A 23,181-nucleotide genomic window follows, 5' to 3' on the forward strand; every position below is an offset into this window, starting at 1 on the left:
TCATTAATACATTCTGTTCTTAATTTCCAAGGTGTCCAAAGCAGAGTCCATGGAGACGCTACCTGAGCGGACTAAGGCAGGGGCAGCCCACGAGTCCCAGACCTCGCTGAAGAAAACCGACTCGTGGGACAGCGGCATCACCAAGAGCGATCTGCGTCTAGACAACGTGGGGGACAGCTCCCGCACCACAGGCACCACGCCACAGGACCGCAGCCCTGTTGCACCCCCTGAAGTGGCCAAGCAGCACGCATTCTACCCCATCCCAGAGCAGACTCTCCAGGCTTCTGTTCTAGAGCTCAAGCTGGAGCTCAAAGAGGACTTGAAGGCCTTAAACACCCGTATGGCTGGCCTGGAGGCCCAGCTAGCAGAGGCTCTGAAGCTCCTCAAGGTCCAAAGGAGAGCTCCCAGCTCCCCGAAGCCTCTTTTTGAGATCTCTAGACCCACCACACCAGACTCGGACAAGGAGGACATATTTTCGTAGAAGCAAAAAGGGACTGACGTTGAGCGTGTGAAGACAGGCAACAGATTCAGAAAATCTTTATTGTCCCAATGCTGGGCAATTTGGTCACAGGGCCACAGATTCTGGGAGTTGTTGGTGTATCTCAGCTGAGGCCATTTATTGGCCCTCACCTTGCCAATGCCTGTGAAAGCAGCAGATGATGGAGCTACGATGCTGTTAATTTAAAGAGGATCTGGTGGTTTTACCCGTGGGCTATGGAACCTTGGAGTTGAACCCGTCGGTCATTTTGGAGAATCTGGGGTGTGAGCAGTGAAAGGGGTCTAGGTGCACTGAAGTGACCTTTAGACCACCATGGGTTTGGCTACCCTCTCTGTGACCCACAGACACAGGTTCACAGCTGTACTCTTGTGTTCTCCTGGTCTGCATATTTAAGTTGCTACTTTTTTCCACCAGTCCATGGAGTTCAAGAGCAGAGCAGCAACGAATTCATTAATATTCACCGTCATTATCCTTGTAGATCTCCAATGGGACCACTATCTTTAGTGGTTCTCAGAGTAAGGTATCTATAAGGGGTGAATCCATCTTTTGCTTTTCCACTATCTTTGAACCACCAGTGCACAATGCATTCTGTATGCATTCACAATGTCATTCTATCACCGTGTAATACTTTACAAGACTTTATGTATACCTTGGTGTTGCCTTTATAAATACAAAAAGGCTATAGGAGCATTCAGCACAGGTGATACTGTATATTGAGCTTTGCACTTGCTATAAGCATTCAATATAGATCTTGCTCCTGACAATGCATTACACACAGATGGTTCACAGAACATATTACAGTAGGTTGTTTTTACTACTGTACTCTGTCATCATTGGATCACCTTGTAGCCATCTTCTTTAAGCCAGACGGAGGCTGTGTTGACCAATCAGAGCTCAGGACCATTAGGTTTCAACCAATCAATCTTTTGGTCTGTGTGCAGAGAACCCTGACTGGCCAATCAAAGACCAGCATGGTCTTTTGAAAGAACTCCGACCCCCTTTTAGACTGACTGACCATCACCGTATGTCTTATCAGATCGAACAGAGAACTGCTATCTATAGCCAAGAAACCAACAAACAACCACCTTTGTTGACTGGTTCGTCTTTATTCTTGGCCGATGGTTACAGTGCTGGGAATTACTCTTAAGGAACTGCGTCAGTTGCACTAACAACGCTCCATCATGGCGACATGTTGTGTTGTTTGCATGTGGAGGTTGTATTATTTAACTGATTCTTAGTTTATGTTTGTCAAACGTGGCTCTCTGACACTGTACATGTGAAACGAATAGAAAAAGTATTTCAACATTTACTGTGTAACTGGGTCTTCCAAAAAAATACTTTTTCAAGACACTTCACTGCAAAGTATGACTTGCGTTGATCGACATACATTACTGTTTGGCATTGCAGTTTTCCGTAGGCTAGCCTACTGAATGCTCATGCTTGGAACTCCATTACTGAATATCAAAGGCAAACAGAACTTTGAGGCCTAGTAATCGATGTACATTTTTTAAATCCAATTTATATCCAGGACATGTAGATCTCCTTCTGTCCGGAACTTTCATTAATTGGAACCTAGCTGTGCCAAAGTTCTCTCATCTTCAGTGATGTGGGCACTGTCAATGGGTTTCATTCATTTGAGACCTAAGCCTAATCACACCCTAGCAGTATCATGTTAATATTTGAAAATATTATGATCTTAATGTTAACTGCTGCCAAAGTTCCTCCCATCACTATATGGGACCAACTGGCGTTTGGTTTGCCACAAGACAGTGTTAGCCTGAGCATAAGCCTAGGCATTAGTTCGGTAAGCCAACGCGAGTCTTCAGGTCTCAGGCAAGGTTACTCATCCCGTGAGTGGGGTTTACTAAACCAGCTTCATTACATATACATGTAGTTCATTATTAGTCAGGTGAGGTCTCCACTAATGGTTGTGTTTTCATTGGGCTACATAACAGCTGAAATGTGCTACATAGCCCGCAAATGGCTAGAAACAGACAGCTGCAACACCGCACTCCATTAAGTTTTCACTTTCAATTCATGCAATTTATTAGTGACAAATTGTCTTAATAAAGTATGTAGAGTTGAAGTCGGAAGTTTACATACACTTAGGTTGGAGTCATTAAAACTCGTTTTTCAACCATTCCACAAATTTCTTGTTAACAAATTATAGTTTTGGCAAGTCGGTTAGGACATCTATTTTGTGCATGGCACAAGTAATTTTCCCAACAATTGTTTACAGACAGATTAATTCACTGTATCACAATTCCAGTGGGTCAGAAGTTTACATACACTAAGTTGACTGTGCCTTTAAACAGCTTGGAAAATTCCAGAAAATGATGTTATGGCTTTGGAAGCTTCTTATAGGCTAATTGACATCATTTGAGTTAATTGGAGGTGTACCTCCAATTGACTGGATGTATTTCATGGCCTACCTTCAAACTCAGCGCCTCTTTGCTTGACATCATGGGAAAATCAAAAGAAATTAGCCAAGACCTCAGAAAAAAAATTGTAGACATCCACAAGTCTGGTTCATCCTTGGGAGCAATTTCCAAATGCCTGAAGGTACCACGTTCATCTGTACAAACAATAGTACGCAAGTATAAACACCATGGGACCACGCAGCCGTCATACCGCTCAGGAAGGAGACACATTCTGTCTCCTAGAGATGAACGTACTTTGGTGTGAAAAGTGCAAATCAATCCCAGAACAATAGCAAAGGACCTTGTGAAGATTCTGGAGGAAACAGGTACAAAAGTATCTATATCCACAGTGAAACGAGTCCTATATCGACATAACCTGAAAGGCCGCTCAGCAAGGAAGAAGCCACTGCTCCAAAACCGCCTTAAAAGCCTGACTATGGTTTGCAACTGCACATGGGGACAAAGATGTCCTCTGGTCTGATGAAACAAAAATAGAACTGTTTGACCATAATGATAATATGTTTGGAGGAAAAAGGGGGAGGCTTGCAAGCTGAGGAACACTACACCATCCCAACCGTGAAGCACGGGGGTGGCAGCATCATGTTGTGGGGGTGCTTTGCTGCAAGAGGGACTGGTGCACTTCACAAAATAGATGGCATCATGAGGAAGGAAAATGATGTGGATATATTGAAGCAACATCTCAAGACATCAGTCAGGAAGTTAAAACTTGGTCACAAATGGGTCTTCCAAATGGACAATGACCCCAAGCATACTTCCAAAGTTGTGGCAAAATGGCTTAAGGACAACAAAGTCAAGGTATTGGAGTGGCCATCACAAAGCCCTGACCTCAATCCTATAGAAAATGTGTGGGCAGAACTGAAAGAAATGTGTGTGAGCAAGGAGGCCTACAAACCTGACTCAGTTACATCAGCTCTGTCAGGAGGAATGGGCCAAAATTCACCCAACTTATTGTGGGAAGCTTGTGGAAGGCTGCCCGAAATGTTTGACCCTATTTAAACAATTTAAAGGCAATGCTACCAAATACTAATTGAGTGTATGTAAACTTCTGACCCACTGGGAATGTGATGAAAGAAATAAAAGCTGAAATAAATAAAAAATTCTGCTATTATTCTGACATTTCACATTTTTGAAATAAAGTGGTGATCCTAACTGACCTAAGACAGGGAATTTGTACTAGGATTAAATGTCAGGAATTGTGAAAAACGGAGTTAAGGTGTATGTAAACTTCCGACTTCAACTGTATTTTACAAAATAAGAGGGCAAAAACAAAACAGGTCTCTCTCTGTAGTAACAATGCATTAACTAAATCAAACCCATATTGTGATCGTGTTACATTAGGCTATTAGCCTGTTACCTTATTTCGCCTTAAATTATTTCAAATACAGTGGCAAGAAAAATAGTGTGAACCCTTTGAAATTACCTGAATTTCTGCATACATTTGACGTAAAGTTTGATCTGATGTTGATCTAATTCACAACAATGGACAAACAGTGTGCTTAAACTAATAACACACAAATGATTGTATTTTTCTTGTCTATATTGAATACATCATTCATAGTGTAGGTTGGAAAAAGTATGTGAACCCCTAGGCTAATGACTTCTCCAAAAGCTAATTGGAGGCAGGAGTCATCTAACCTGGAGTCTAATCAATGAGACGAGATTGGATATGTTGGTTAGAGATGCCCTGCCCTATAAAAAACAGTTTGCTATTCACAAGAAGCCTTTCCTGATGTGAATCATGCCTCGAACAAAAGAGATCTCAGAAGACCTAAGATTAAGATTTGGGTTACAAAAGTATTTCTTAAAGTCTTGATGTTGATCAGTCTACAGTAAGACAAATTGTCTATAAATGGAGAAAGTTCAGCACTGTTGCTACTCTCCCTAAGAGTGGCCGTCCTGCAAAGATAACCTCATTGAGCATTCTGCGCTGTGCTCTTGCAGTTAAGAATCCTAGAGTGTCAGCTAAAGACTTACAGAAATCTCTGTAACATGCTAACATCTCTGTTGACGAGTCTATGATATGTGAAACACTAAACAAGAATGGTGTTCATTGGAGGACATCACCGGAGAATCCATTGCTGTCCAAAAAAAACATTGCTACACGTCTGAAGTTCGCAAAAGAGCACCTGTATGTTCTGTGGATAGATGAAACAACTAAAGTTGAGTTGTTTGGAAGGAACACGCAACACTATGTGTGGAGAAAAAAAGGCACAGAACACAAACATCAAAACCTCATCCCAGCTGTAAAGTATGGTGAAAGGGGCATCATGGTTTGGGACTGCTTTACTGCCCCAGGGCCTGGACAGCTTGCCATCAGACAGAAAAATGAATTCCCAAGTTTATCAAGACATTTTGCACGAGAATGTAAGGCTATCTGTCTGCCAATTGAAGCTCAACAGAAGTTGGGTGATGCAACAGGACAACGACCAAAAACACAGAAGTAAATCAACAACAGAATGGCTTCAACAGAAGAAAATACTCCTTCTGGAGTGGCCCAGTCAGAGTCCTGACATCAACCCGATTGAGATGCTGTGGCATGACCTCAAGAGTGCGGTTCACACCAGACATCACAAGAATATTACTTAACTGAAACAGTTTTGCAAAGACAATGATCCAAAATTCCTCCTGACTGTTGTGAAGGTCTGATCTACAACTACAGAAAACATTTGGTTGAGTTTATTGCTGCCAAAGGAGGGTCAACCAGTTATTAAATCCAAGGGTTCACATACTTTTTCCACCCTGCACTGTCAATGTTTACACGGTGTATTTCAATAAAGACATGAAAACATATAATTGTTTGTGTGTTATTAGGTTAGTAGACTGTGTTTGTCTATTGTTGTGACTTAGATGAAGATCTGATAAAATGTTATGACCAATTAATGCAGAAGTCCAGGCAATTCCAAAGGGTTCACATACCTTTTCTTGTCACTGTATATATTTTGAACAAAACCATTACGATAACAGTATACAATGTTTACAGAACCTGGGTTTTAGAAAATGTGCATCGCTAGGTGTTTATATTTATATTTTATCTTTGAACTTTCTTCAAACTACAAATCTACCATTCCAGTGTTTTTCTTGCTATACTTTATTTACTTTGCCACCATGGCATTTTTTTTGCCTTTACCTCCCTTATCTCACATCATTTGCTCACATTGTATATAGTCTTATTTTTTTTAATTTTTTTTATTTTTTGTTTATTTTTTTACTGCATCTTTGATTGTATGTTGTTTTACTCCATGTGTAACTCTGTGTTTTTGTATGTTGTCGAACTGCTTTGCTTTATCTTGGCCAGGTCGCAATTGTAAATGAGAACTTGTTCTCAACTTGCCTACCTGGTTAAATAAAGGTGAAATAAAATAAATAAATAAATATATAGAGATTAAAGGGGCACGAATGGGTTTTCTTTCACTTACGAGTGAATAAGTCTCGTACAGTGTTTTTATTTTGGACTGTCCTGTACTCCACTAAGAGCTTGCTTACATAACTAGCGTTCTGAGATCAGCTCCTGTACGCAAGCAGCAGCTCTTCATGTTAGTTCTTTCAAAAGTCCTGATTTTTATCATTTGTCCATGCTGGAATCTTATGGAAACTACGACTTATGAATGTTACCATATTTATCTTTTGACCGTACACAACATGGAATGTGGAGGGTCTTCACTTAGACAATAGTATAATTGCGATCCTGGACAGATATTATTTGTAGTTAACAGAAACACTTTACGTAAAGCCAACATGTCAAGTGCTTTGTGACTTGTTTTATAAGCTATTTTATGCATGTATATTAAGCATTTTTGGGGAAAATAGCAGTTATGCATTTAGGATAATTATGAGGTAAGACATAAGGGGATCGTTCATAAGCTTATTGCAAGTATTATATTACATTATAACAATATCATGCATTATACGTGTTGGAGTTAAATGAATCATCCACTCAACAACTCTTTTGGTATTTCCAATGTTGATACAGTCCCAAAATGGGTTTACATGTCATCAGTCAACATAAGATCAGTTAAGTTAAGATTGGACTTTCAAGAAGCAAAGTGTAACTTGCCACATCATCATCACTTGCCACATAATCATGAGTCTGTATCAAGTGGACTAATGAAAAAACTAAAGATTTGGAGTGGATTATTCCTTTAAGTTAAGTGTTACCCTGTAACCAGGGGTGTGAAACTCATTCCATGAAGGGCCTAGTGTCTGCACGTTTTTGTTTTTTCCTTTCAATTAAGACCTAGAAAACCAGGTGAGCGGACACTGCCCTCTGTGGAATGAGTTTGACACGTGCTGTAAACAATACAGTTATGATTGTTTACTGCTGGCCCAAATGACCCCTACTAATGTAAATGTGTTACTATTATCAAGCAAGTTGGAAAGAAATGCACACACACTTTACTTAAGCCTAGACTAAATCCGTATTGTGGAAGATCCGTGCTATAGCGTGATTAAAATTTAAAGGCAATGTTCCCATGTTCGTGGAGACTGCTTTCACAGTAGACGCTGCATATGTTGGCTCAATCGGAAATTCTTTCAATTTCAATTGCGCTATAACACATATCTTCCACAATAAGGGTTGAATCCAGCCCTTAAACATACTTTGATTTAACATACTTAAGAATGAAGTTAAGTATGCACTACATTACTCACCAATGAAATTAGGTGATTGCACGTGTTGCCGTCATTGGTAAACAATAATTGTGTATTGCCGTTGATGTGTTAACAGAATGTACGCGTTCAGGTCTCCATGATATGGAGAAGTCAACAGCTTGTTTATTATTTTAACACGTATAGCTTCACATGCAGTATAGTATAATAATGTTTAAGGGGCCAGTGCCTGAGTAAGGGGATGTTGTGTTATTATTGAGAAGAATGACACTGTACTCTATGCACTGCAATGCTCAAATGTTTCAAAATATTATAGCATGATTTTGTTAATTGATACTCTCCCAAAATGGGTAACAACAATGATGTCATTTGGTTGGTGCATATTGTTAATGTACATTTATTCTTCATGATGTTTACCTAAAATCACATGCTTATTCAAATGTACATGCATTTACCACACTTTTATGGAAACTTGATGTACATCCTTGTGCCAGCTGCATTGATGCATGTGTACAATATTTGATACATTTGAGGGTAAAAATTTATTTATTCTTGGCTTAGTTCATCTGTTTTTTTCTCTTTTGGAAAATAATTGGTGGAACATGTACCATGGCATTAATGGATAACCCTCTGTGTTGGTCTTTCTTGTGGTGATATCACAGAGGAGAAGTTTCGTTTAGAACAATTGAGAGCCCTGATGAATAGCATCACAATTCGAGACCGAGTCATCTGGGGCTCTATCTTGATTGCACACAACAACAACAAAAAATCACTTTATCTACACTGATTGGAAAAGACTTGAAAGATGAAAATAATATGGCGGAAGCTCTTAACGTGGTCAGTTCTTTCAGATCAGTGCGATAAAGGAGAGGCCGGACATTTTAGACAATTGAGAAAGATCCTACCAGCTATTCAGCTAGTCCTCGAGTGCATCCCAAATGGCACTCTATTCCCTATAGGTCACCTGGTCAACATTAGTACACTATATAGGGAATAGGGTGCCATTTGGGATGAAACCTTTCCATGCATGAGCCTGGTCAGTAAAACCTAATCATGTACCAACACCTTGTTTTTAAAGTCCTAGGCCCAGACTCCCAGCCACACACACCCAAGTCCCATAATGCACCAAAAAAACCTTAAGCTGATTGATTCTCTGTTGCATAGCCGCAAAAAGTAATTCACCCCCTGAAAAAAAAATTGAACTCGCACAAAAGTAGTGCACTGGGCCTTCACTAGTCCTGTATTAGCAGACCGAAATAGCTGTCTGTAGCGCAGACAAAACTAAATGTTCAGCACCCCCACCCCATTCATCTTCCCGCGGCTATGCTCTGTTGATTTCTTTAAAACATGAGCATGATTACTTCAGACATGTTTAAACAACGTGAAACTATTTTTGTGGTCAGTTCAGGGGAGCTGCCTAGTACCACTGTGTATGTACATACTACTTTAATGTCATGTGAAGAGAGAGAGAGACTATTGGTTACACTTGAAGGGTACATGCATAAGGACTTGTTGACAGTTGACAAGCATTTAGTAAAGGTACTGCTTATGAATGCAGTATATGGGTAATGAAGTACTTATGTAATTACCCTTCAAGTAAAGTGTTACTAAAAGATCAACCATTAATATAAATATATAATGAGGACAGTAATGTGATTTATGCACATGTCACGATATTCATATGATACTGTAAATGTAATTGCAAGCACAAATGAGAGTATTTGTAAAATACTATTTATAATAAATATTTTATACATAGCCGTCGGCTGTTTGGTTTAGAAGTTTTTTTTGTTAATTTCGTTTAAATGAGACCATGGTCATTTCAAACACAATTGTGTTGTTGAAGAAATAACTTTATTCGATGGGGAAAAAATGTAAGTAGACAAAGTTCCATGTCAATAGGTGAAGCCACCATTATAACAATGATAAGATACAGGACAGTCTCCTATCATCATCAACAGTAGAAGAACAAACCCTTGCACATGCATCATCTCACACTTATAGTACAGTGATAGCAGAGGAGGCTGGTGGGAGGAGCTATAGAGGACAGGCTCATTGTAATGGCCAGAATGGATTAATGGAACGGAGTTAAACATGTGGTTTACATGTTTGATACCGTTCCATTTATTCCATTCCAGCCAATCATGTTAGGTAAGACACAGACAAGCTAGATAACACCTGCATAGCCTGGCTGCCTCCTGAAGGAGCAGCATATTTACTGAACGCTAGAGCGCCTGATTAAAAACGTCACATTAACATCCAATTAACACCACACCGGGCCCTCATTCCTGACAGAGATGGAGAGAGAAAGATATCCACATAGAGAGACTCAGTCGGACACAGAGAGAAAGAGAAACAAAGTGAAAGAGAAAAAAAGGGAGTGAGGGATCCAGTGACAGAGGAACAGACAATGGCCCATGTAGAACCAAGGTCAGTCACTGCCAACCTAAAGATTAGGGCCGGCTCACTGGGTGACGAACTGCCTCTATACAAGCACATTATTAGTAAGAACAGCCTACATGACTAACACTAACATGGGGCACCCTTTGAAGCAACCTTTACGTGTGATGAAATTATTGCTATACTTGTAATCCGTCACAAAGAGTTGTGTGGCGGGTTTCTTATCATAAACTGTTTAAGATTTAACGCTGCAGATCGTATTCTCTTCTTGACTGGATTATTGGATTCTCGGGATGTCATAAGACCCATTTAAGCTTGTGTCTCAAATAGATCCCTATATAGTGCACTACATTTGACCTGAGTCCTATTGCCCCTGGTCAAAAGTAGTGCACTAGCTAGGGAATAGGATGCCATCTTTGGATGTGACCTAAAACCCTTTCAGAGTAGTGATAGGCTAGTCTAATTAGCAGGGTTTTCTCCCCCGACCCTACATGTTAGTTAAACTGACACAGATCTGCTGATCCCTTTAGTGCTATGAGACAGATACAGGATTAGCGCAGTCAAAGGAATATACTGAGGTGCTTTCAGCCATTCCATTCCAGGAGATGTATAATGCTGATTTTGGGGTTAAACAGATCCAAAACATCCAAGGTTGGATACTGCAAGCCTCACTGTCTGGTTATCAACAAATTACCACTGAACAGCATCCATTGGTTTTTCATATATGTGTTTTACTCTATGCACCCAAATATTAAGCAGCAGTTCTCATAGGTACAGGTAGTTTGACGGACAGGTTTCTTATACTGTAGTCACTTTCTTATAGTCACATACGTACATGGGTCCAGTGTCTTCCTCAGCAGGTCTCATTGGTAGTCCCCACTGTGGGTGGGTAGTAAAGGACAGGTTTGCTCTCCCCACATAGCAGAGTGCACTGTGGGGTGGTTACAGTGGGTTTTTCTCCCCACATGGCAGAGTCCACTTACATTTAAGTCATTTAGCAGAGGCTCTTATCCAGAGCGACTTACAGGGTCAATTTGGGTTTAAGTGCCTTACTCAAGGGCACAGAGATTTGTCACCTAGTCAGCTCAGGATTCGAACCTGCAACATTTTGGTTACTGGCCTAACGCTCTTAAACACTAGGCTACCTGAGTCCACTGTGGGGTGGTTTAAGGTGGGTTGTTCTCCCCACATAGCAGAGTCAGCACTGTGTGTTGGTGCATTAGGGTGAGTTCTGCCTCCCTTCCAACAGTCTCTGTGTGGTTGGTGATTTAGGGTGGGTTGTGTTCCCACTCCAGTCCGATCTGGGCAAAGCAATAGAGGAAGGCTAACATGGGTGGAGCCACTGTACACCAACCTGGAGAGAGACAGAGAGAGACACCCTTAGAGGCCAGCAACACATACACATTCACTTGTTTACAGTAAACCCATAATTTCACAGTGAATACACTACCGTTCAAAAGTCTGGGGTCACTTAGAAATGTCCTTGTTTTTGAAAGAAAAGCTATTTTTTTGTACATAAAAAAACATGAAATTGATCAGAAATGCAGTGTAGACATTGTTAATGTTGTAAATGATGGGATTGAGATACGGACTCTTCGCTGGCCATGGCAGAACACTGACATTCATGTCTTGCAGGAAATCAGCAATACTGCTCGTTCTGTGCGTGGTGGCATTCTCATGCTGGAGGGTCATGTCAGGATGAGCCTGCAGGAAGGGTACCACATGAGGGAGGAGGATGTCTTCCCTGTAATGACAACAGGCTCAGTCCGATGATACTGTGACATACCGTCCCAGACCATGATGGACCCTCCACCTCGATCCCGCTCCAGAGTACAGGCTCATTCCTTCGACGATAAACGCGAATCCGACAAAACCGTGACTCATCAGTGAAGAGCACTTTTTGCCAGTCCTGTCTGGTTCAGCGACGGTGGGTTTGTGCCCATAGGCGACGTTATTGCCGGTGATGTCTGGTGAGGTGATGTCTGGTGAGGATCTGCCTTACAACAGGCCTACAAGCCCTCAATCCAGCCTCACTCAGCCTATTGCGGACAGTCTGAGCACTGATGTAGGGATTGTGCGTTCCTGGTGTAACTTGGGCAGTTGTTGTTGCCATCCTGGACCTGTCCCGCAGGTGTGATGTTCGGATGTACCAATCCTGTGCAGTTGTTGTTACATGTTGTCTGCCACTGCGAGGATGGTCAGCTGCCCGTCCTGTCTCTCTGTAGCACTGTCTTAGGCGTCTCACAGTACGGACATTGCAATTTATTGCCCTCGCCACATCTGCAGTCCTCATGCCTCCTTGCAGCACGCCTAAGGCACGTTCACACAGATGAGCAGGGACCCTGGGCATCTTTCTCTTGGTGTTCTTCAGAGTCAGTAGAAAGGCCTCTTTAGTGTCCTCGGTTTTCATAACTGTGACCTTAATTGCCTACCGTCTGTAAGCTGTTAGTGTCTTAACGACCGTTCCACAGGTGCATGTTCATTAATTGTTTTGTGGATCATTGAACAAGCATGGGAAACAGTGTTTAAACCCTTTACAATGAAGATCTGTGAAGTTATTTGGATTTTTACGAATTATCTTTGAAAGACAGGGTCCTGAAAAAGGGACGTTTAGCCCTTACACAGCCTGGAGGTGTGTCGGGTCATTGTCCTGTTGAAAATCAAAATAATAGTTCCACTAAGCACAAACTGGATGGTGTATCGCTGCAGAATGCTGTGGTAGCTATGCTGGTTAAGTGTGCCTTGAATTCTAAATAAATCACAGACAGTGTCACCAGCAAAGAACCCCCACACCACCTCCTCCATGCTTCACAGTGGGAACCACACATGCAGAGATCATCCGTTCACCTACTCTGCGTCTCACAAAGACACAGTGGTTGGAACCAAACATCTCAAATTTGGACTCATCAGACCAAAGGACAGATTTCCACCGGTCTAATGTCCATTGCTCGTGTTTCTTGGCCCAAGCAAGTCTCTTTTTCTTATTGGTGTCCTTTAGTAGTTGTTCTTTGCAGAAATTCAACCATGAAGGCCTGATTCACGCAGTCTCCTCCGAACAGTTGATGTTGAGATGTGTCTGTTCCTTGAACTTTGAGCATTTATTTGGGCTGCAGTTAACTCTAATTAACTTATCCTCTGCAGCAGAGGTAACTCTGGGTCTTCCTTTGATGTGGCGGTCCTCATGAGAGCCAGTTTCATCATAACGCTTGATGGTTTTTGCAACTGCACTTGAAGAAACTTTCAAAGTTCTTGACATTTTCCGAATTGACTGACCTTCACGTCTTAAAGTAATGATAGGCTGTCATTTGTCTTTGGTTATTTGAGCTGTTCTTGCCATAATACGGACTTGGTCTTTTACCAAGTCTTCTCTATATCTTCTCTATATCACCCCTACCTTGTCACAACACAACTGATTGGCTCAAACACATTAAGGAAAGAAATTCCACAAGGCACATCTGTTAATTGAAATGCATTCCAGGTGACTACCTCATGAAGCTGGTTGAGAGAATGCCAAAAGTGTAGAAGAATATTTTGAAGATAAATACACAATGCAGAGATGAGGGATGAGAGATCTAAAAATGAAGTAGTTGGGTCTCAGTTCAACAGCTGTTTAGAATCTGTGGAATGTCAGTCCTGAACTCAAAGCGACATTTTCATTGGCCTGTACATTGAGTCTGGAGCAGGATACTGTTTCTTTGGCCATTGGACCAGTTGTACTGCAAGGATTTCTGATTGGTCAACCCCAGGCTAGGGTGGGGGGTTATACGTGGCATCCTGTTTCTTTGTTCTGTGGAGAAAAGCTGAGGACAAGGGAGACTGAACATCTACCTCCCAGCATAACATCTATGATTTGTCCTTCTCAAATAAATCAATTTTTCTCCCCCTGATTTGCTTTGGGGTTTGTGTTATTGAAGAATAACATCAACTGATAACAAGTGTGCAAAGTTGCCATCAGGGCAAAGGGTGGCTACTTTGAAAAATCTAAATTTGAAGAATATAAATATAAAATATATTTTGATTTGTTTAACACTTTTTTGCTTACTGCATGATTCCATATGAGTTATTTCATAGTTTGTCTTCACTATTATTGCACAATGTAAAAAAAGAAAGAAAGAAAGAAAGAAAACCCCCGGAATGAGTAGGTGTGTCCAAACTTTTGACTGGAACTGTTTGCCATCTTTTGGAAGAAAAACTATTGAACTCATATTGTAATTAATTATAGGTCATATTTCATAGAAATCTGGAAACACTTTAAACAGGACCTAGAGTCAAGGTTGTGTTCAGTCTGCATAAACGGAGGTTGTTTTGAAAAAGTCTTAGTCTGTTCACCTCAGTTTCACCCAGTTCTGAATACAGATGCCCAAAATGTCTGTCCTTGCTCACAGACACCTCCTTCCACTCTCCACCTCCTTCTCTGGCTTATCTCCAGCCTCTCACCTTGCTGCTCCAGCCCATACGTCCCCTCTACTCCTCCTCTTCCTTTCCCTCCCCCAGACCTGGCTTGTCTCCAGCCTCTCACCTTGGTGCTCCGGCCCAAACCTGCGCCCATACCGCTGCAACACAGTGTAAGACACAGTGTAGCTCCCTTGATTCTCTCTGTCCTGATCAGACTCTCATTATCATCTCATCTCTAAGACAGACCAGCCAGCCACAATGGGAGCTACACTGTCTTAGCCAGAAGAGATTCAGCAGAGGTGAGAGAGATAGAAAGTGAGAGGTAGAGAGACAAAAAGAGAGAGCGAATACAGAATGTCAGCTTTTATTGTAGGGTATTTTCATTCATATCTGTTTTATGTATCTAGTGCCCCCATTCAGTTACTATTGGGCAAAACATAACCCAAAACACACCCAAAACAAATTGCAAATGCATTTAAGGTGTTTGTAGTCACAAGCTTGATGTGGTCACTGTGTGCAAGGAATATAGGACCAGAAATACAAAACTTTTGACTACTTTAATACCATATTAGTGTGGGGGGGTACACCCTGTCACGTTTGAAAACTGCTCCCCTTACAGACAAGACTGAATCTGATACATGTACCTTCCCTAGAGAGTTCAGACCTTTACACCTTGTCTAAATGTAGCATGTACAGTTGAAGTTGGAAGTTTACATACACCTTAGCCAAATACATTTAAACTCAGTTCACAATTCCTGACACTTAATCCTAGTAAAAATTCCCTGTCTTAGGTCAGTTAGGATCACCACTTTATTTTAAGAATGCGAAATGTCAGAATAATGGTAGAGATAATTATTTTTCAGCTTTTGTTTCTTTCATCACATTCCCAGTGGGTCAGAAGTTTACATACACACAATTAGTATTTGGCAGTATTTTTGGACTTCACACCCTTAAAAAATGTATTGAAAAAAGTATATATATATAAATAATATCACCTGACATGTCTGTGTCCAATGAAATGAGGGGCTAAAGTGGGTGTAGCCTTTTGTCTTGGGGTGGAGCAGTCCTTTCAGGAAGCAAAGTCGCATTGGGGACAGTACCACCAATTGGTGAGATAAAATCACTTTAACATGTTTAAATTGAAATAACTTTATATAAAAAAATATATGCATGTTCATGAGTATGTAAAGAACTAATGTTTGATTGTTTAAAGACTCATTTTGTTTTTATTTATATACTAAAACTGTGTTTTTTGGTCAGTTGCCCCAGGGCAACATTGTGCAGTTAGACCACTTTTGTTCGGGCAATATCATGCTAAACTGTGGAGATGTGCATTATGACCATAGTCAATGTTTTTACTTTACTATCTACTGATACTTACCGGAAATGGACACAAGAACATTTTAAGGGCGGAAGGAAAATTAGCACGCAGTTAGGGTCATTCCCTCTGACAGTGAGCTTGAGGAGAGTGACAATGACAGTGAGCTTGAAGAGAGTCAGGAAGAGTGGATCACCGAATCAGGTTTGAGAGACATTTATGATGTCAGGAGTCATTTAGGGGTCAGTCAGCAAAGTAACGTGTGTGTGTGGTGTTTGTGCATGTTTGTTTGCATGCGTGTCAGTGGATGAAGAAGGGTATATGACACATTCAAATGTGTGCTACCTGCTTTCTTTTTTAAAGAAGAATGCCTGTCTGTTGACAATGAGACTGAGGATGAAGATGATGCAGAGGTTGATATTCCACGCCTACCCCGATGGAGCACACCCCACAATGCTTACCCAGAATGCCGGGCCTGCTTTCAAGATCTGATGATATCATGTCCCCCCTCCAGTACTTCAAGCAGGTTCACCGAAGACATTCTGGAAGTTATTGTAGGGCTGTCAAATCTATACAATGTAATGCAAACAAGCCCCTTAACCTTGGCAACAGATTACCAGGCGTCAACTTGATGTGCGATGCTGAGCTGAAGACCGCAGGACTTGGATCTTTTGAACAGAAGATGGCCATGGTTGGAGAAACCACCTTGCACGTTGTGAATTTGTACGATAACTTCTCAGTGACCCTTCTGAGTGATTACACTGGAGCCCACCCAGTCATCGAGGTTGACAGGTGGGATCGCAAGCAAAAGATGATCACCAAAGTATACAACAAGAATATGGGTGGGGTGGGTCTGCTTGACTCACTGATTGCACTGTACCGGAACAAAATCAGATCAAAGAAGTGGTACCCCCGGCTGGTGTTCCGCTTCCTGGATATGATAATCTTGACCACCTGGCTGCTCTACCGAAGAGATAGTGAAGGCACTGGCATGAGAAAGAAGGAACAAATTAAGCTGTATATCTTCAAGTCATACATCGCTGAAGGCCTATGCAAAAATGGAAAGGGTCTGGAGCGCAAGAAAGGTCGTCCCAGTTCCACAATTGCTGGTGAGTATGAGGAGAAGAGGAGAAAAGGACCCCTGCTCCAATTCCAGTCCTGATGTGCGCCTGGATGCCACAGCCCACTGGATGATTATGGCTGAAAAGAAGGGGAGATGCAAGGTACCAGGGTGCAAAGGTACATCAAAAGCCAAGTGCCAGAAATGTGATGTCCACCCGTTTCACATCCACCAGCAACTGCTTTCTGAGGTTCCACACAGAATAGGAAATCAGAGTGTGCTTTGTAAAAAAGAGAAACACTGATTCAAACAATAACCCACACAAACACACATTCAGACACACTGAAACACACACATACTCGCACATATACCTGCACACACAGGCTAACCCCTCTACACACACTCTCTTACACACCGAGCAAGGCAACCCTTGTTCGGATTTCGCCCTAACCCAACTGGACAAGAGGAATACCTATGTAAGAATGCTGTTCATCGACTACAGCTCAGCATTTGACACCATAGTACCATCCAAACTCGTCATTAAGCTCGAGACCCTGGGTCTCGACCCAGCCCTGTGCAACTGGGTCCTGGACTTCCAGATGGGCTGCCCCCAGGTGGTGAGGGTAGGAAACAAGATCTCCACCCCGCTGATCCTCAACACTGGGGCCCCACAAGGGTGCGTTCTCAGCCCTCTCCTGTACTCTCTGTTCACCCACGCCTCCAACTCAATCATCAAGTTTGCAGACGACACTACAGTGGTAGGCTTGATTACCAACAACGATGAGACGGCCTACAGGGAGGAGGTGAGGGCCCTCGGAGTGTGGTGTCAGGAAAATAACATCACACTCGATGTCAGCAAAACAAAGGAGATGATCGCGGACTTCAGGAAACAGCAGAGGGAGCAGCCCCCTATCCACATCAACGGGACAGTAGTGGAGAAGGTGGAAAGTTTTAAGTTCCTCGGCGTACACATAACGGACAAACTGAAATGGTCCAGCTACACAGACAGTGTGGTGAAGAAGGCGCAGCAGCGCCTCGTCAACCTCAGGAGGCTGAAGAAATTCGGCTTGTCACCAAAAACACACAAACTTTTACAGATGCACAATCGAGAGCATCCTGTCGGGCTGTATCACCGCCTGGTACAGCAACTGCTCCGCCCACAACCGTAAGGCTCTCCAGAGGGAGCCGTAAGGCTCTCCGTAAGGCTCTCCAGAGGGTAGTGAGGTCTGCACAACGCATCACCGGGGGCAAACTACCTTCACTCCAGGACACCTACACCACCCGATGTCACAGGAAGGCCAAAAAGATCATCAAGGACAACATCACCCGAGCCACTGCCTGTTCACCCCGCTATCATCCAGAAGGCGAGGTCAGTAAAGGTGCATCAAAGCTGGGACCGAGAGACTGAAAAACAGCTTCCATCTCAAGCCCATCAGACTGTTAAACAGCCATCACTAACATTGAGTGGCTGCTGCCAACATACTGACTCAAATCTCTAGCCACTTTAATAATTACAAATTGGATGTAATAAATGTATCACTAGTCACTTTATATAATGTTTACATACCCTACATTACTCATCTCATATGTTTATACAGTACTCTATACCATCTACTGCATCTTGCCTATGCCGTTCGGCCATCGCTCATCCATATATTTTTATGTACATATTCTTATTCGTTCCTTTACATTTGTGTGTATAAGGTAGTTGTTGTGAAATTGTTAGATTACTTGTTAGATATTACTGCATGGTCGGAACTAGAAGCACAAGCATTTCGCTACACTCGCATTAACATCTGCTAATCATGTGTATGTGACCAATAACATTTGATTTGACCCAGACAGTCATTTGGATGTTGGTTTATATGAAATGTGAGAAACATTTATACATGAGGTGTTAGTTGTAATTAGCAGTAGTTTGTTTATTTGATTGTTTGATGTTTTGACTTTAACGCTTATAATTGTTATTGGTTGGAACTATTTGTGTTTGATCTTTGACTAAATAAAACATTTAGTAATGCATATATTGCTTGTTTTCCTTATTCCACTTATCATATGTACTATAGAAAACCTTGGCGTTTCAGTACCCTCGTAGCACAACCAAATTCACATTTTATGATAAACTCAGCAAAAAAAGAAATGTCCCTTTTTCAGGACCCTGTCTTTCAAAGATAATTCATAAAAATCCAAATAACTTCACAGATCTTCATTGTAAAGGGTTTAAACACTGTTTCCCATGCTTGTGCAATGATCCATAAACAATTAATGAACATGCACTTATGGAACGGTCGTTAAGACACTAACAGCTTACAGACGGTAGGCAATTAAGGTCACAGTTATGAAAACTTAGGACACTAAAGAGGCCTTTGTACCGACTCTGAAAAACACCAAAAGAAAGATGCCCAGGGTCCCTGCTCATCTGCGTGAACATGCCTTAGGCATGCTGCAAGGAGGCATGAGGACTGAAGATGTGGACAGGGCAATAAATTGCAATGTCTGTACTGTGAGACGCCTAAGACATAGCTACAGGGAGACAGGACGGACAGCTGATCGTCCTCACAGTGGCAGACCATGAGTAACAACACCTGCACACGATCGGTACATCTGAACATCACACCTGCGGGACAGGTACAGGATGGCAACGATAACTGCCCGAGTTACACCAGGAACGCACAATCCCTCCATCAGTGCTCAGACTGTCCGCAATAGGCTGAGAGAGGCTGGACTGAGGGCTTGTAGGCCTGTTGTAAGGCAGATCCTCACCAGACATCACCGGCAACAACGTCGCCTATGCGCTCAAACCCACTGTCGCTGGACCAGACAGGTCTGGCAAAAAGTGCTCTTCACTGACGAGTCGCGGTTTTGTCTCACCAGGGGTGATGGTTGGATTCACGTTTATCGTCGAAGGAATGAGCGTTACACCGAGGCCTATACTCTGGAGCGGGATCGATTTGGAGGTGGAGGGTCCGTCATGGTCTGGGGCGGTGTGTCACAGCATCATCGGACTGAGCTTGTTGTCATTGCAGGCAATCTCAACACTGTGCATTACAGGGAAGACATCCTCCTCCCTCATGTGGTACCCTTCCTGCAGGCTCATCCTGACATGACCCTCCAGCATGACAATGCCACCAGCCATACTGCTCGTTCTCAGTGTTATTTCCTGCAAGACGGGAATGTCAGGTTTCTGCCATGGCCAGCAAAGAGCCCGGATCTCAATCCCATTGAACACGTCTTGGGACCTGTTGGATCGGAGGGTGAGGGCTAGGGCCATTCCCCCCAGAAATTTCTGGGAACTTGCAGGTGCCTTGGTGGAAGAGTGGGGTAACATCTCACAGCAAGAACTGGCAAATCTGGTGCAGTCCATGAGGAGGAGATACACTGCAGTACTTAATGCAGCTGGTGGCCACACCAGATACTGACCCCCCCCTTTCTTCAGGGACACATTATTCAATTTCTGTTAGTCATGTCTGGAATTTGTTCAGTTTATGTCTCAGTTGTTGAATCTGGTTATGTTCATACAAATATTGACATGTTAAGTTTGCTGAAAATAAACGCAGTTGACAGTGAGAGGACGTTTCTTTTTTTGCTGAGTTTAGTATCAGGGACCCCCAAGCTCCCAAAAAATGAAATATCCACCCCCCCCCACCCCCCCAAATAAAAATTCATGCCATAGAGGATTAAGGAAATTGCTTGGCACATAAGGCAGACAGTCCAGGAAAGGCATTCACCCGCCAATACAAGACACTGTCATGCTAGTTTCTTTCTCTCTTCCAAATCGAGAACAGCCCTAACAATGCAGCAGAGCACAGAGGGATCAAACTATGTTCAGGAGCCGCGGTTTTAGTTTCACTTCTTAAAGAGAGAGAGAAATAAAGCAGCCCATAGGGATGAGTGCTGTGCTCTGTGAATGCGTGTTAGTGAAGCAGCTTACTCAAGCCAGCCAAAATGAGGCCATTCCGTTCAGGTAGAAAACTCACATGCTTATTTAGTATACCAGGAACATCATTTTCCAGGAAAGGCCATGTAGATCTGAGAGGATTAGATAGGTGGAAGAAATATAGTATGATGACGCAGACAATATAGGATTTCCACTAAGTCAGAAGCCAAGATAAAGCCATTACCATTTTGTTTAGATATATATACACACACTCCTAGGTGTTGAGCTAGGGGAGTTGATTTGAAATTCAGAAGGCATGTACTGTAGGTGAGGGTGAAAGTTGCTCCAAGATCTAAGCTCTCCTCCATGTCGGTCTTTGGAGAGGGAGAAAACTACTTGACAAAGAAATTATTGAGGACAGACACTCAATCTAAATTGGAACCTTCAGTGCAAAATGTGTGTTATTTTATCTAATGAGGTAAGAGGATAAAGTTTTTTTGTTTGCTCTCAGAGTCAGGGGGAGGTTAGACTTTAATTAAAAAGATAGTAGCTGGAATCTCAAATTGAGACTGCTGATATGATGGATTTAAAAAATAAATAACATCTAGAATTTAAGGTGTAAATTGGTTTTAGCGGCCTTTCACACCTTTTCTCTCTTGTCCAAGTGCACTACATGATAAAATCCGGTGTATAGAAAAAAAAAACTGTGACAAATGTGTTATAGCCTATATCCGTTGTTCAAACGGACTGTGTATGTGGCTATTCATCTTCCTGAAAAAAAATGTAATCAAATTTTATTGGTCACATACACATATTTAGCAGATGTTATTGCGGGTGTAGTGAAATGCTTGTGTTCCTAGCTCCAACAGCACAGTAGTATCTAACAATTCACAACACACAAATCTAAAAGTAAAAGAATGGAATTAGGAAGTACAGCTGAAGTCGGAAGTTCACATACACTTAGGTTGGAGTCATTAAAAATAGTTTTTCAACCACTCCACAAATTTCTTGTTAACAAACTATAGTTTTGGCAAGTCGGTTAGGACATCTACTTTGTGCATGACACAAGTAATTTTTATAACAATTGTTTACAGACAGATTATTTCACTTATAATTCACTGTATCACAATTCCAGTGGGTCAGAGGTTTACATACACTAAGTTGACTGTGCCTTTAAACAGCTTGGAAAATTCCAGAAAATGATGTCATGGCTTTAGAAGCTTCTGATAGGCTAATTGACATAATTTGAGTAAATTGGAGGAGTACCTGTGGATGTATTTCAAGGTCTACCTTCAAACTCAGTGCCTCTTTGCTTGACATCATGGGAAAATCAAAAGAAATCAGCCAAGACCTCAGAAAAAAAATTGTAGACCTCCACAAGTCTGGTTCATCCTTGGGAGCAATGTCCAAATGCCTGAAGGTACCACGTTCATCTGTACAAACAAAAGTACGCAAGAATAAACACCATGGGACCACGCAGCCATCATAACGCTCAAGAAGGAGACGTGTTCTGTCTCCTAGAGATGAACGTACTCTGATTTGAAAAGTGCAAATCAATCCCAGAACAGCAGCAAAGGACCTTGTGAAGATGCTGGAGGAAACAGGTACAAACGTATCTATATCCACATGAGTCCTATATCGACACAACCTGAAAGGCCGCTCAGCAAGGAAGAAGCCACTGCTCCAAAACCGCCATAAAAAAGCCAGACTACGGTTTGCAACTGCAAATGGGAACAAAGATCGTACTTTTTGGAAAAATGTCCTCATCTGATAAAACAAAAATAGAACTGTTTGGCCATAATGACCATGGTTATGTTTGGAGGAAAAAGGGGGAGGCTTGCAAGCCGAAGAACACCATCCCAACCGTGAAGCACGGGGGTGGCAGCATCATGTTGTGGGGGTGCTTTGCTGCAGGAGGGACTGGTGCACTTCACAAAATAGATGGCATCATAAGGAAAGACAATTACGTGGATATATTGACGCAACATCTCAAGACATCAGTCAGGAAGTTAAAGCTTGGTCGCAAATGGGTCTTCCAAGCGGACAATGACCCCAAGCATACTTCCAAAGCTGTGGCAAAATGGCTTAAGGACAACAAAGTCAAGGTATTAGAGTGGCCATGACAAAGCCTTGACCTCAATCCTATAGAAAATTTGTGGGCAGAACTGAAAAAGCGTGTGCAAGCAAGGAAGCCTACAAACCTGACTCAGTTACACCAGCTCTGTCAGGAGGAATGGGCCAAAATTCACCCATCTTATTGTGGGAAGGTTGTGGATGGCTGCCCGAAACATTTGACCTAAGTTAAAAAATGTAAAGGCAATGCTACCAAATACTAATTGAGTGTATGTAAACTTCTGACCCACTGGGAATGTGATGAAAGAAATAAAAGCTGAAAGAAATAATTGTCTCTACTATTATTCTGACATTTCACATTCTTACAATAAAGTGGTGATCCTAACTGACCTAAGACAGGGAATTTTTACTAGGATTAAATGTCAGGAATTGTGAAACACTGAGTTTAAATGTATTTGGCTAAGATGTATGTAAACATCTGACTTCAACTGTATATAAATATTAGGATGGGCA

The 23,181-nt window shown here is 42.1% G+C and overlaps 2 protein-coding genes across 2 annotated transcripts in view; one reads left to right on the forward strand and one right to left on the reverse strand.

Moving 5' to 3' along the window:
* LOC106608528 (potassium voltage-gated channel subfamily H member 1) overlaps nucleotides 1-2,683 on the forward strand; it is a 78,320-nt gene extending 75,637 nt beyond the window's left edge. Inside the window, exon 14 of the mRNA XM_014206488.2 lies at nucleotides 32-2,683. Coding sequence (XP_014061963.1) covers nucleotides 32-481 — 450 coding nt within the window. The 3' untranslated portion in view covers nucleotides 482-2,683. The remainder of the gene's footprint in view (nucleotides 1-31) is intronic.
* A 6,694-nt stretch (nucleotides 2,684-9,377) lies between these two features.
* Nucleotides 9,378-23,181, reverse strand: part of hhat (hedgehog acyltransferase) — a 113,069-nt gene continuing 99,265 nt past the window's right edge. The window contains exon 12 of the mRNA XM_045722118.1: nucleotides 9,378-11,299. Within this exon, the coding sequence (XP_045578074.1) occupies nucleotides 11,214-11,299 (86 nt within the window). The 3' untranslated portion in view covers nucleotides 9,378-11,213. The remainder of the gene's footprint in view (nucleotides 11,300-23,181) is intronic.

Source organism: Salmo salar, chromosome ssa01 (genome assembly GCF_905237065.1).
Source record: "Salmo salar chromosome ssa01, Ssal_v3.1, whole genome shotgun sequence".
NCBI classification, from domain to species: Eukaryota; Metazoa; Chordata; class Actinopteri; order Salmoniformes; family Salmonidae; genus Salmo; species Salmo salar.